General features: G+C 33.2%; 2 protein-coding genes across 2 annotated transcripts in view; one reads left to right on the forward strand and one right to left on the reverse strand.

The window, feature by feature from the left end:
* LOC149063067 (uncharacterized) overlaps positions 1-15,072 on the forward strand; it is a 331,333-nt gene that overhangs the window by 304,721 nt on the left and 11,540 nt on the right. The window lies entirely within an intron of this gene.
* Positions 2,432-4,391, reverse strand: LOC149063073 (uncharacterized). The gene is made up of 2 exons (XM_089217406.1): positions 4,298-4,391; positions 2,432-3,886 (listed from the first exon to the last, which is right to left on the reverse strand). Exon 2 carries the CDS (start codon positions 3,690-3,692, stop codon positions 2,940-2,942), a length of 753 nt encoding a protein of 250 aa, XP_089073532.1. The 5' UTR covers positions 3,693-3,886; positions 4,298-4,391; the 3' UTR covers positions 2,432-2,939.

Here is a 15,072-nt window from a genome sequence, read left to right on the forward strand (position 1 = left end):
CAAGCTATAGGTGTTAAAATTGAAATGCCATAGATTCATTAGCTACAAAATAATTTGACGATATTTGTGAGTTTGACAAACTTTAATTACATTTACTTATGTATATATATGTGTAAAATATTTATTTTTGATATTTTAAAATTACTAAAAGAACTAATGTGTCTAATGCGGAACCTTGAAGCTTTTTACTGAGGAACAAATATTTTATCAATTTAAAATTAAAACATTAAAATATTTGTGAATAGCTTCAAATTATTCCAAATATTTTAATTATGTTAACGTATTTCAAAAACTCAGATTAGAAGGTCGTCTGACGAATGTAGGTCATGGTACATGTGAATATGGGCGATTGTAAACTCCACCTACAGGTAGTCGATTTTAGGGTTGGCTTTCTAGCATATAAATTCCACCGATACGTATTTTTGACTTAAAAGCACGTAAATTCCATATAAAAATCCAAATATACATCACTTTACAAAAGCTCTATTAGATATTCAATAATATTATTATATTATTTATTTTAATATTGTGTAAAAAAAGATATAAGTATCTGAATATAATATAATATATAAGTAATAAATCTGTACATAAATTATGTAGGTACGTATTACTTACATAATGTTAATAATTATATATTTTTCTATTATTTCTATTTGATTTTTATATGATTTTTTTTTTTTTTAATTATTGTATTTAAATATAATAAATATAATATAATTAGGGCCTGGATTTAAATGTACTCAAAACCATGTACTGGTGAAATTTACATGAAAAAAGATCACAATCGGTGGAGTTTAAATGCACCCGTGAATATACAACCCAAAAATTCCGTTGCATATTTTGCATGAAATTGAACTAAGTGTATGTACATTTTTAATGTAAATATAAATGTATATAAATTATTTTGTTTTGTTACTTACAATTATACATATAAACTATTTTTAGTCTCAATAATATGTACGAACGTAATAATATTGACCTTGAGTAGTATGGGGCAATATAATACTTAAAATCTAAATATTATAGAAAAACTGATAAGATGATATAAAAACAGTTAATCCAATGGCCAACATAATTTATCACATAAAGTTATTGTGTTATGCGTTCACAAAACTGGCAAAATGTTTATTTACACAGTTGTAAAATATAATAAAAACAAAACAAAAATCAGTCATTAGTAGTATTCCGTTGTTCTGCAATCAGTGTTGTTACAGAATTATTGATTATCTGATAGTCTCTATCATAAATCATTTAAACAGAGTTTGGTGTTGCTTTTAATATTCTTAATATACTTAACCTAATTCAAACTTCAACAAAGAATAAAACCATTTCAACCATCTCAAGAAAAAAAAATTGTCCTTCAAGCTGAAGATAGAGCAAGAAGAATAATCAAAGATATTTTAATATCTTACAGATTAAAAACACAATGAACAGATCCATAATGGATGTACTTAAAACACTAACTGAAATCTATAAAAATGATAATGATGTAATACTAGAATATCAATACTTTTCTTCTGCTTTTTATCGGATAAATATAAACTAGAGGTATTTAACTAAAGAAATTTTAAAATGTATTATGACTATGATTTCGTCTTAGTACTCTACTCTATTTTTAATGTTTTTTATACTACCCATGAATAGTGACACTGTTGAGAAGAGTTTTTGTTGTATGAAATTCATTAAAATTGGTATTATTCATTCAACTATACCTGAAGAGAGTTTATCAAAACTGAAACAACTTAGCAGGTATAAATAAATTTGTCAACTACAAAAAAAAAATTAAAATTATATTTTGATTAAATTATTGAAACTATTATCCACATGAAAAAATAAAAATTATGTTTGAATCTTAACATTTAAATAATAGAAATAAAAAAGTTAAGTATTCAATGTTTTCAATAATAATAAAAAAAAAATTGTTTAAAAATGTATGTTCTTAATTTTTGGCTTTAAAAGGTAGCCTCTCAAAAATAGATGACCCATAATTCCCTAACTCTGGATTCATTGTTGCTATCTCTGCCAGTCAACAATTTTTATCGAAAATAATAGGTAGGAGATCCCTTTTTATCAGTCAGAAATAATAGTTAATGGGTAATTTCAAAATTATGGGTTATTTCAAGCTTTGCTTATATCCAATAATAAAAACTTAATTTCCCTATTTTTTTTTGTCAATTACTTATCTGTATAGACCTTACTGCACCTTCATGGAGTGTGCACACATAATCATTAATATTTTTGTATATATTTAACTTTAGAAATTTTCAAAATATAGGGAGAGAGGTTTGGATGTAGGGAGAGAGAAATTATGAAAAAATATGCACACACATATATATATATATATGCAATTGGCCATACAAATTAATATCAACAACAACTGTAACTTAAGACTAGAAAGTATAACAATAGTACTTTTGAGCTTTAATATACGTTTATTAACAAAATAAAAGTCACCTCAACATATTATTTTTAAATTGACTGAAAATTTTAAAAAAATATAGAAATACTAACAATCACAATTTTTTAATAGTTATTTAATATATTTTGTTTTGAGATCTACCATTAATACCTTTAAGATCACAAACAATTTAATCACATTTTTAAATTTAAAATAACACTTACATTATTGAAAAATATAACAGACTTTGAACACATTTAAACTTAACCAAACCATGGTTTAAAAAATTAAAACAAAATAACGTCTATATCATTAAAAACATTAAATATACAATCTGAACTAACTTTTAGTCTTGAACAATATTTAACAGAATTTGAATACATTTAACCTTAACCAAACCTTGGTTTAAAATATTAAAACAAAAATACTTATGTCTATAAAAACTTTAAATACAATCTGAACTTTTTGGTGGAGGAAATCTAGTTTTATTTATGACTAGTATATAATTACCCAACTTAAGCACTACAATTCTAAACTATCACTAAAGTTCTTTGACATTGACTTTAATAGGAAACAAAAACACCGTTTTTCTCTTTTTTAATACCACACTTGGATTTGGAAGCACCTGCATAACTTGATCTGTACCAATTACACTATTATCATTATCTTTTACAATAAATTCTGTAAAGGAGTTACCAAGTTTTCTTAGTCCATCTACAGTAATAGAATTATCTTCATTTTGTTTTTCAACACAACAAACATACTGAAAACCTAGAGCATCTGCAGACTTCTTAGAATATTTTTCAAACTTCACCAGAAGGTAGGTTCCTGGGGCATAGAAAGTATTTTTTGATTGTAGCTCTGATATTGACGATGTCGGTTGTATATGTAAATCACATTCAACTTCAACTGGGACATTTTCTAGGCAATCTGCTTCCTCGTTAGTTGGTAAAATAATATGATGTCCTAAAGAAAACTTGTCACAATCATAACAATCAAAACAACTTAGTTTTCTCATAACTAATTTATTGGGAAACTCTTTCATAAATACAACTTGATGTACTTTGAAAGTACCTTTGAAAGAAGGAATTTCTGGTGGTATATTATTTTTCATTGATTGAATGTCATGCTCGTAAACCAAAATTAGTTCCACTTTTCTGACATTCTCTTTTAAGACCTTTACAAAGCTTTCAAAACAATCTATGTCTTCCCCTTGAGCAACAACTCGATCTGCTGTTCTTTTAAGACAACCTCCAACACCATCTGGAGCACCTTTTCCATGACCAGCTTCCATATAATTCCATGTACATAATGAAATTTCAATTGAATGCTGAAGGGCATGGGCGATTAGAAAAAATATGGTTTTGTTACGGTATTGTGTTGTAGGGCTATCTGTCAGAAAATGAACAACGGTGATTTGTGGAACAGTACGTTGTATGAATTGGAAAATAGGTTGTAGATGTGCCCAAACAGCAGCAGGTCCATGGTCTAAACATTCCGATAGAGTACACATCGATTGTGATACTACTGAGCTGTACTCATCTTTTTTAAAATATATTTGGGACGTGTGAAGAGTATACTGTTTTCGACTGGTAAGCGGCCTTAACATATCAATAATAATGTTGTTGCATTTCGGGAGGCAACAATAAATAACTTGAAACAACAATAAAATGTATAAAAAAAATACAGTATTCTCTCTCCCTAATTTGTATTCTCTCTCCCTACAAATTTAATTTTTTAAATTATTTTAGGGAGAGAGACTGTAGGGAGAGAGGTTTTGACAGTTAGCAATCATTATTGATAAGATTACGAATTATTTCTAGATAGTCATTACGGTACATACATTCTGATCAATAATGCACATAAAATGAAATTATTTATAATCCAAAATACACTTACTACAAGTATTTGATAGGCCTTAGGGAATGAGGTTGAATAAAATCACGCACGGACAAACCGTGCTGTTTACGTACGCAAACACAACTGATAAATTTTTTTGATGAAAACAACAAAACACACGTTTTGTTATCATACTGAAGCAGTGTTGCCACATTGTATTAATACAAAATTTCCATTATACTATTATCTGGCGGCAATTAAAAAAAAATTTTAGGGAGAGAGAAAAAATGATGTAACCGACACAAACTTACGCCAAAAACACTTTCTTAGTGATAATTTGATTTATTTAACAAAACACATTTTAGAGGAAAATATTATGATTATAATAATTCATTGATAACTCATTAAATACTGTATGGTATCTGACATATTTAAAAAAAAAGCTAGAAACCTACTAATTGTGACACGCTTAGGGAGAGAGATTTGGGTTACTTAGATGTGTTTCATACTTAAAATAATAAATAATTCAACTTAAAAATATTGAGTACTTGTAAGGTAAATAATATTTAAGGTAAAACATTTTTTAGAACTCTATTCAGCCCATAATTGAAGAGACCACAGCTGCGTGACATGAAATAACCCATAATTTTGAAATTACCCTAATATATTTTCGGCTGCATCCGAATTGGTTCCCATACCTGAAAATTGACGTCCAATATGGTTCCCGACATTCCAGGCAACACACAACCTTTTTGTTGAATTGGTTCCCGATATTCTAGGTAGGCGGCACACGTCCGAATTAGTTCCCGATACAGACTTACGAAAAAGCAAAATACAATAAAATATAAATGAAATATTTAATATTATAATTAATATTTTAAATGAAAAAATTTATGAATTCTTCGATTATATTTTAAAAATTATATTAAAAAAGATAGCTCACTTTCACCAACAATGTGGGCTGAATATACCGGTAGTATAGAACGAACTACTAATTGCTGTGAATCATTTCACACCAAATTCAACAGTTGCTTTTATTCAACACATCCGAACATTAAATTTTTATATCAACTTTTGACAACATATTTATCTACTATTCATAATTTAAACCATTTTATTAACTATACATACCTTCTACAACTGTACGAGATTCTAGAGTACTAGTTTCAACACAACCAACAGTATTTTCTGTCTCTGCTAAAAAATATAAATATGCATTATTGTTTTAAAAAAAGTAGGTTTTTGCCTTGAATTATATTTACTTTTTACTGCTATAAGTTATCACAGATTCTGTAAAATTATATGTACTCAAAAATACTTTTTTTTAATTCCTTGATCATGCACCAAATGTATCTGTCCAACTCTGTACCCCTACCCCCTCTATACAATTCCTAACACTGTGAGTCTGTTCCTGCTTACATTGCTTACAAAGTAAGTAGGACGTAGGTATTTGTCTAGTAATTTTAATTTAAAAGATTCATACATAATATTCAATAAAAAAAAATCTGTTAAATATAAAGTGTTTGCATATCCAAATTGTAATGTATTGGTATAGGTAATATGTGTGATAACTGATAATTCAGTTATCACACATCCTACACAAATTGATAAAAACCATGCTCTCAGTGAAAACACATTCTTCACCTTTCAGTCATCTAAATAAATATATATTGTCATGTAGTAAATTAAGATGTTAATTTAATAAATAACTATGTAACATTAAATGGTTTTTTATTTAATACATCACACAAATATCTGATAAAGCAGAGAAGTCTTGTTCTTTAATAATAAATTAAATGAATAAATTACTTAACCTTTATTAAAAATTAAAATTAAGACATAGGTGCATACTTGATTAAATTAATTAAATATATGCCTATTATTCTAATAAAAAGATTGTAAATAAATAAAATAACAAATATTTAATACATTTAACAGGTATTATTTTGTAATTTATTTATTGTACGAATTAACACCACATTTCATATTTTGACTGTTGTCTGTTACTACCTAACAGGGGCGGACTGGCTCCTCCAGAGCGGCCCATCGCCCATAAAACATTGTCTAAGGTCTTTGTTTCATCAATATTCATGATTGCACTCTTCAAATAATTTTTTTAAATTTTTTAATTTGCAGGGTACCTAGATATTTGGTTCTAAAAGTTTTACAAAATATAACAATCAGGGATGTTTGATGTAACCGAAGTTAAATGAGGATTATTAAAATACAGCTAAAAACCTCTACTAAATTTTCAAGCCTTAATTATTAAAATTGAATGTTATATGAATTTTCAAAAACTGCCACTATTATATCATTCTATATAGTTATTTCTAATAATTAATTAACGATAATTAAATACCATAAAATAGGGTGAATAGAAAAAAATGCAAATGTAAAATTTTGTAACTTTGATGTCCACCACATGTGCTATCAATAGGTATATTTCTTTTATATTTGTGGCACGAACCCTTACTGCCGACCCAGAGTCATCGACTGATACGGCTACACTTAAATTAATTTAATAAATTGTGGCGTATACCCTACCACGGCGTATTCAAAACTTACCTCCTAGGCACTGCTCCAATCCACAAAAGAGGAAAGAGGACACTTTACAAATATAATGGAGATTGAATAATAAAAAAAATAAAAAAATAAATGAAGAACACGCAAATACCTACTGTGTTTTAGATACGGGCACAAAGCGCCGCCGTACTATTCAAAATAATAAATAATCAAATAATACAATAGAAATAATTAAATTTAAATATATAAATATATATCTGGGCGCCCAATTCAGTAATACAAGAACTGAACTAATTCAATAAATTTACATGAGGCCTTGATGGCCTTAACCAAATAATACAATATTTAATATATTTACCGATACAAAGAGTACATACATACGATCTGGCACAATGAATGAAATCTTCGTATAAGAGTGTATAAAAGATCCATAAACGCCGCACAAATAACGAAAGGAAGATGGATCAAATCCAACGTTGTCGGAACGCCACAACCAACAACGCGTGTCAATATAAATTGATACGCGGTTGAAATATTACACGTTGCAAACAATAATAATGAAAGGCCTTTCGCTGTGCATTTATTAGCACCTTCACATCGGCGACCACTGTCCGACTACGAATGTCGGGCGACAACTACTACTGTCGGGTGACAATTATTCGTCAGCAACTGTCCAACTATCGGACGACAACTGATGTCCGGCTCGCCGGTGACACCGTCACACACCAGTAAAGATAATGGACGAGCGGACGAGCGGGGAGTCTAGAAAATTCTAGAACAATCCCGGATATCTTAATGAGTATCGATAAAGGCCATAACGGCGAACGTTAAAAATACGTATAAAGTATGTATATGTATATGTGTATATTGTACCGAAATCCGACAATATTATTAATCGACAATCGTCAACCTGTACAAAAGTATACAGGGTGTCCCACAGAGATCTGACATTCTGACAAATGAAATAACTTCAGTTCTAATCAATATTTTTAAAAAATCTCTTTTAAATCTAATAAATAGACATTTGCGCTACATTTTTAGAATACATTTTTTATTCTTTAATACTGAAAATAAAAAACCTAAAAATTGATAAAATTTTTTTTCGAAATATTCAATATAGCCAATTTGTAAATCTGATTTAAAAAAAAATTATATGGTGAAAACACTTATTTAAGTAAAATGGCTGATTTTTACAATTTTTTTAAATATCAATATTTTCGTTAAGTAAATTACGATCTAGTTTATGTTAAAAACCTTGTAATTTCAAATAATAATAAAGTTTTTTAACAATATTTTATAAGAACATTTTTAAATAAGTTGTGAGAGTATAGAGTTTTTAAAGGCTCTATATACCACCCACAATGTAAGGGGAACACTTACATTGTGACCTGCAGGCCGCACCGCGTGTTGACCCGAAGGCCAAGTCGGTGGAACTTGCAGGCTTTTATACACGCAGTGGGAAATGAATCCCAAAGATTTATTTAAAAAGGGGAAAAAGTAAAAAAGATAATATTAATAAAAAAATGTGACAAAATATAAGGTAATCATATAGTTATATTTAATACGGTTTTAAGAAAAGGGTGTGTTTTAAACAACAAGAATAAAATAATATAACATTAGGTACATGGCAATTGCAATTCAGAAAATATATAATAATTTAGCACATGGCAAAGTTACAAGGAAAGTAGTGGAGAAAAATACAAGAAATAATGCCACGGCTCCGACACGCGGTTACCGGCACGGAATGATAATCATACATCGGTATGACACATTATACTCTTATATGTATTAAAGAAAAACTACCCACGGCTCCACATGACAGTTACCGGGGCACCTATTAGGAAAAATGGAGCATAAGCAGAAACAAGTTGTAGTGATACATAATCAAAATGAAAAAAGGGAAAAATAATGCTTAATTATCTCGGGACACCGTTGAGGAGAACCGGAGTGTAAAAAAAAAGTTGTGATACATAATCAACATGAAAAAAGGGGAATGTTGGGAGAAAAATAATTATGACTTTTGAGCTGCACATGGTTGTTGATCGACGTGGTGTTGGCTCCGCCCGCCTCGGGCCCGTAGTGGTTGCCTTAGCCCATCATTTTGGCTGGTGACCGGGTTGACAACGTAGAAAAAAAACAAAATACACCAGGACCAAACGTGGTATTGTGTGCAGCGCCTCGGCTCACGAGGTATCCGGCAGACAGTCGGTAGCTCTGCACGAAAGTGTGGATGGAGACGTCTGCTGTTGTAGCCGTTGAAAAAGAAAATGTCAAGCGAACGACGGTGGTGGTGTGCCGTAGGCCGTCGACGGAACTTGATGCTTCATTTGTGTAGTGGGGCAGCTCAGTGTCGTACTTTTGCGGGATTATTACAATTATATCGTGGGAGTACAGTATTACCTGCGGTATAGCACTGCGGGAGCCTTTTTGACACGCATGACAAGTCATGGTGGGACCTACCGGGGATTAGGGGGCTAACAAGAAAGTTCCTGCATGTTGTAGTGAGAGAGCGGTCAAGAAGCGTATTCTGGTGGCTCCTTTGCTCCCAGGTGGGAGTCGTCCCTCCAGATCATAGATATACACGACGCAGTGGACCGCAGATTGATCGACCCGGTCGCGCCTACACGACACCCCCAAGGAAGCCAGCTTTTACACCGACCGCCTCGGGCATGGGTAGACGCGAACCGAAGGCTGCCGCACCTGATCGGCTCAAGGTCGTGTCCTCCCTGGTTCAGGATGTCACTACAACACCGATATTTTTATGAGAAGAGTGTCGCAGACTCTTTGCCGTGCAGAGAGTCCCTCTCTGCCAGACGGGGGTCCTACCGAGCTGGGGTGAAGGGGGGGCCAACGAATTTAAAGAAGTACTAGAGACAGAAATAGGCGGAGTAAAAGGGTACGAGGGGGGGACAACGCGGAAAGTTACGAATTAAATGACCCGGGAATATTGTTGTTGTTCGCACAACTATTATGCCACGTCATGGTGTTTGAGCGTGGCTCGTATACGGTGGTGGCCCCGTGTTAGGCAGAGCACACCACGTACAACCGGAATTGCACCGCTGTGACATGGAGCAAGGCTCGTACACGGTGGTGGTCCCGTGTAAAGCAGGACACACCATGTGTTACCCCCCATTTGCTATGGAGTCCCGGGGACAATTCGGGTCACCCGATGTGGATACGAAAAAGCATTGATTTGGTTCGTAAGAAAAAAATAGATTAAGTTATTGGATCATTAAACTGAAATTTACTTTTGATATTAAATTTGAACAGAAATTGTATAGTAAATTTGTTGTTGACTAAATGTTTTTTTTTTTTTTATAAGAATTAGGTTAATGAAATAATTTTGTTGAAGGTGATCACACCTGAGGACACTACATGGTAGGTGGTACATAAGGTTTCAGGTGTACAATATTGTGGGTACCTTTGGGTGTATCATCATCAGGGTGTTCATATGTGTTAATAGTTTTGACGCTTTTTATTTTGAAAGGGCCATTGTAGAGGAGAAAGAATTTTGATATTTTTTTGTCTATTTGATTACTGAGCATATGGGTACGGACCAGTATGAGATCGACTATCTTAAAATTAGTGGGGTTTAATTTTGACATTTGACTTTTTTGACGAGATTCTGCTTTTGTTAGTTGAACTTCTTGGGCTAGGGTTAATTGTTTATTGTATTCGAAAGGGGGATTGCTGTGGGGGAATTGTATGACTTGCATTAACGGGTTGTGTTTTGAATTTTTTAAGAAAAGTGTAGAGGGAGATTGGTGGGTGGACTCATGACGTACGATATATGGTACATACTGGAGCCACGTCGAGTGTTTTTGTGACAGTATGTCTGGAACATCCTACCTAGCTCTCTCATGACTCTTTCAGCGGGGTTTGATTGTGGATGATAAATACTAGTGTGGGAAACTTGAATATTGAATTTTTTGAGGGAGGTTCGCCAATACTTGCTGATAAATTGTCGACCGTGGTCGGAAACAATATTTTGTGGAACTCCAAATTTTGGGAAATAATCAGTGGTTAATTTTTTGATACAGATTTTGGCATTGGCTCGCCGGAGAGGGTACAGTTTAACAAAGCGGGAAATATTATCTACTATTACGAAAATATAGGCAAATTGAAATATGCCTACAGGGAGAGGGCCATAGAAATCAACTAACAGTTTTTCAAGGGGTTTGTGGGAGAGAATGTGTTGCATAGGACCAGCTATACGGGTAGTCATTGGTTTGCACTTTTGACATAACTCGCAGGTTTGCACTATACAACGGACAGTTTTATGAAATGAGGGGAAATAGCATATGTTTCGGAGGGAATGGGCTGTTTTGAGGGGACCAGTGTGAGCATAATACTCATGAAATAATTTAATAATTGGGATTACCAGGTGGTCAGGTATGTATAAGGACCAGTGAGTGTCATACTTGAACTTGCGGATGAATAATATATTGTCCTTGTTAGTATAATAATGATGCCATACTGGTGGGGGGTCTGATTTTAATGAGGAGATGATCTTAACTAATTTGAGGTCTTTTTGTTGTTCGAATGGGATATTTTGAAAGAGAGGTATTATGTCGGGGGGAATGGTAGGTGGCAGAGTATAATGGAGAATGACAGGGGAGTCTTTTGGGGGTTGGTCATCTCGACCGAGGGAGTGACGAGAGAGAGTATCGATAGGGTTATCTTTACCGGGGCAATGATGAATTTGGAGGTCGAACTCTTGGAGGGCAAGAGTCCAACGGGTCAGACGATTATTTTTTAACTTACAGGAGAATAAGAATGTTAATGCTTTATGGTCGGTGAATATTTTAATGGGATGTCCTAGGATATAGATTTTGAATTTTTGGCAAGCAAAGAGAACCCCCAACAGCTCCAGTTCGGTCACCGTGTAATTCCTTTCGGCCCCACAAAGTGACCTACTGGCAAATGAAAGGGTGTTCCTTTGGCCGTCGCTGTCAATTTGGAATAATTCAGCACCGAGTCCTATATAGAAAGCATCGGTCTGAATGCAGAAAGGGATATTGAAATTTGGGTGAGTGAGAGATATTTGAAGGGAGAAAGCTGTTTTAATTTTTTGAAAGTCGATTTTATTTTGTTCTGTGAATGTCTAAGGAGTGTCTTTGCAAATTAAATGAGAGAGGGGGTGTAAGAGAGTAGAATGAGTTTGTGAGAATTTACGATAGAAGTTACAGAAGCCAAAAAATGATTGGAGGTCCTTTTTATTACGGGGTTTGGGAAAATTTTGGAGGGCCTTTACTTTGTCAGGGTCCATTATCATACCTTTGGGGGATATGAAATGTCCGAGGAATTTAATTTTTTTTTTATTGAAATGGCATTTTTTAAATTTAAGTGTGAGACCTGCTTGGCCAATTCTGTGAAAAATCCACTCAAGGGTGTTGAGGTGATCTTCAAATGAAAGGGATGAGAGTAGAATGACATCAACATTAGTATGAATGTCATTTGGGGATGGACAGGGTATTGAATAATTATTTAAGGCGGCTTCAAGTCCTTTGCCGAAAGCAGCATTAGAAATGTTCAGACCAAACGGGACAACGCAGAACTCGTATGACCGACCGTCATACATAAAACTGGTGTACTGTCGTACAGAGGGGTCAAGGAAAATCTGCCAATAACCAGAAGAGAAATCGAGGGAGGAGAAAAAAGATTTATTATTAAATTTGGCTAGGATATCATCAATGGGTGGAGAAGCGTCTCGAGTGGGGAGAATAATTGTGTTTAATTTACGGGCATCTAAGCATAAGCGTATCGAGCCGTCGGTCTTGATGACAGTGACCAGAGGATATTGTATGGTGAGTCTGACCGTTCGATCACCCCCCATTGAATCATTTTATCAATATCTTGTTGTACAGCCGGGCGTCGAGAGAAAGGGACAGGATATGGTTTTATTTTATAGGGGTTTGTCTTGAAAGATGTCTTGGAAATTTTGTAAGAGAGAGGTCATTAAATTTTGTTGAGAAATATTAAGGGGAAAGTCATTGAGAGCGATATTTTTCTCTGTTTCGAAAGGGAGAGGGTTGTAGTTTGAGTGAATTTACCAGGCTATTGGGGTCATGACCTACAATTAATTTCAAAGGTATTTTATTTGTGAGTGAAGGAAGAGAAATTTCCTTAGTACTATAGTCTATGGTCACCCCATTTTCCACCAACCAATCGCTTGCCAAAATAAGAGGGATAGAGAGATGGGGGACAACGAGAAAAATACCGTAGGTTTCATAGTTTTGAATTGAAAAGTTTAAATAGATTTGGGATTTTATTTTTATTGATTTATTATTTAGTGCTGTTGTGAGGAGTATGCCGTTAAGGGGAAAGAGGGGGATTTCATTTTGGGAAGGGTCAGAGATTAAGTTTTGATACAGTTCTTCGGAGACTGCAGATACTGAATCCCCGGAGTCTAAAAGAGCATTATAGTGAATTTTGAAAAGTTTTAAGGGGATTTCGGGACGATAATTTGGAGGGGGAACGATTTCCTGATCTCCCGATCTGCCAGCCCACCTCTGCTACCTAATTATAATTACCTTTTACAGCTGTAAACCTGTAGAGGTTCTTCTTTATCAATCCGATTATTTTCTATTAATATTAAATAAAAATGTAGATATTTAGTTTATCTAAATAATAAGGGCAACATAAATACCTACCTACCTATATTATGATATATAGCTATTGTATACTAAACTGTCTAAACTTACAAGATTTAAGTATTATAATAAATAAATACGCACCTCTGTTAGGAGAAAAAAAACTTGCAATGTCTTGAAAACGCTTTAACTTTGTTTTTTTGTTTTTACAAGCTTCAATGTGGCGTGTTCAATAAATTGGTATCGTTTAATTTCGCTTTTAATAAAATTGTACACACAAATTACAATTATAAATATATTATGTTTAGAACAACGGTACAACACTCTAATTCAACCACAAAACAATAAACAGTAAACACAGTATTGGGGATTGGGGATTTAAACTTTTGAACGAGTCGACATAAATACTAGAATATCTAATAAATAATTAACAAATAAGATCGACCGTTTATACAAACATTGACAATATAAGTAAATATTGTGGGAGTCAAACGTGTACGATTGTAACGTGTAAACACAAAACTATCTCTGACCAGGAAGGGAACTTGTGAATTTTCGGCCAGGTAGAACACGATATTTGAGTACAACCAGGAATGTATGTTTATTAGTATAAACGTTACAAGAAAGGAATTGCGGGCGTCGACAGTGTCGACTTGACAACCATAAAACCAAACACAAAGTACAAGGTGTTATATAAGTTTAATTTCGCGGAGATGTTATAACAGTTTTAAACTTTGCAAAAGAAAAAACAAAAGGGCCAATTAACGCAGCGAGACAAAAAAAAACGAAATGGTCGTTATGAGACGTTCGGTCGTTGAGAGAAAAAACGGTAGTGTTGCGGTAGGCCGCAGAGCTTGCGTGGGGTGTGGGACGCCGTTGTCGCCGAGACGGCCTAGTCGAGCGCGGAGGGGAGTGTGATACGCGTGAAATAATTGCACGGGTGGAAACATATTACAATAAAAATGGGTACGGTAAAAATGGTACAAGTTTACAAAAAATACAAATAAAATACAATAATACAATAAATACAAAGAGTATATAATATTAAGTGGTGATAACGCTGTCGCCACAATATTAATGATATCACGGCCATATAGATATGGCCGCGAGTGATATAATTTAATCAGTAAAACTGAGGCCCTCGTCCCTATATTGTGTATTTACATTATAGCCACCCACCCGCCCACCCACCAACCCAACAACCCACCCAATCATTTACCTATTACATATGTCATAGGCAAACCAACTTTCGGCAGCTCTGTATGTTATTACTAAATACGATGGTTTATTTTCTTATAATAATGTATAAACATCTAATTAAATTATATTGTTTATTATTTGTTTATTACGGAATAAACTCCAATTACATTGTAAATAAATATATTAGAGAGCTACAATAGTACTTAAGGAAAAAGGAGGGAAAAAATACATAAATGTAAATCAAGTTGTGTGTAAACTGTACATAATAATATAGGTATATTATAATTTAAAGAGAAAAAAAAACATAAAAATTAAAAATTAATGAATATATGAAGAGAGATCATTGAGTGAACAATTAAATAAATCTTTGATATGTATGGAGTTTCCAATAGCCATTAGCGTGTTAAAAGGAAAGAATGACATATATTTGGATGAAATTTTTGGTGGATAGAAAAGTTGTTTTTTTCTAGAGCTTAGAGGATATTTTAAATTATATTAAATTTGAAGTTTATACTTAAA

This window comes from Diuraphis noxia, unplaced genomic scaffold (genome assembly GCF_037042655.1).
Source record: "Diuraphis noxia isolate RWA-SAM2 unplaced genomic scaffold, SU_Dnox_SAM2 contig0001, whole genome shotgun sequence".
Taxonomy (NCBI): Eukaryota; Metazoa; Arthropoda; class Insecta; order Hemiptera; family Aphididae; genus Diuraphis; species Diuraphis noxia.

Excerpts from the sequence above, each read along its gene's own strand:
- LOC149063073 (XM_089217406.1), bottom strand. The coding sequence starts at position 3,692 with ATGGAAGCTGGTCATGGAAAAGGTGCTCCAGATGGTGTTGGAGGTTGT.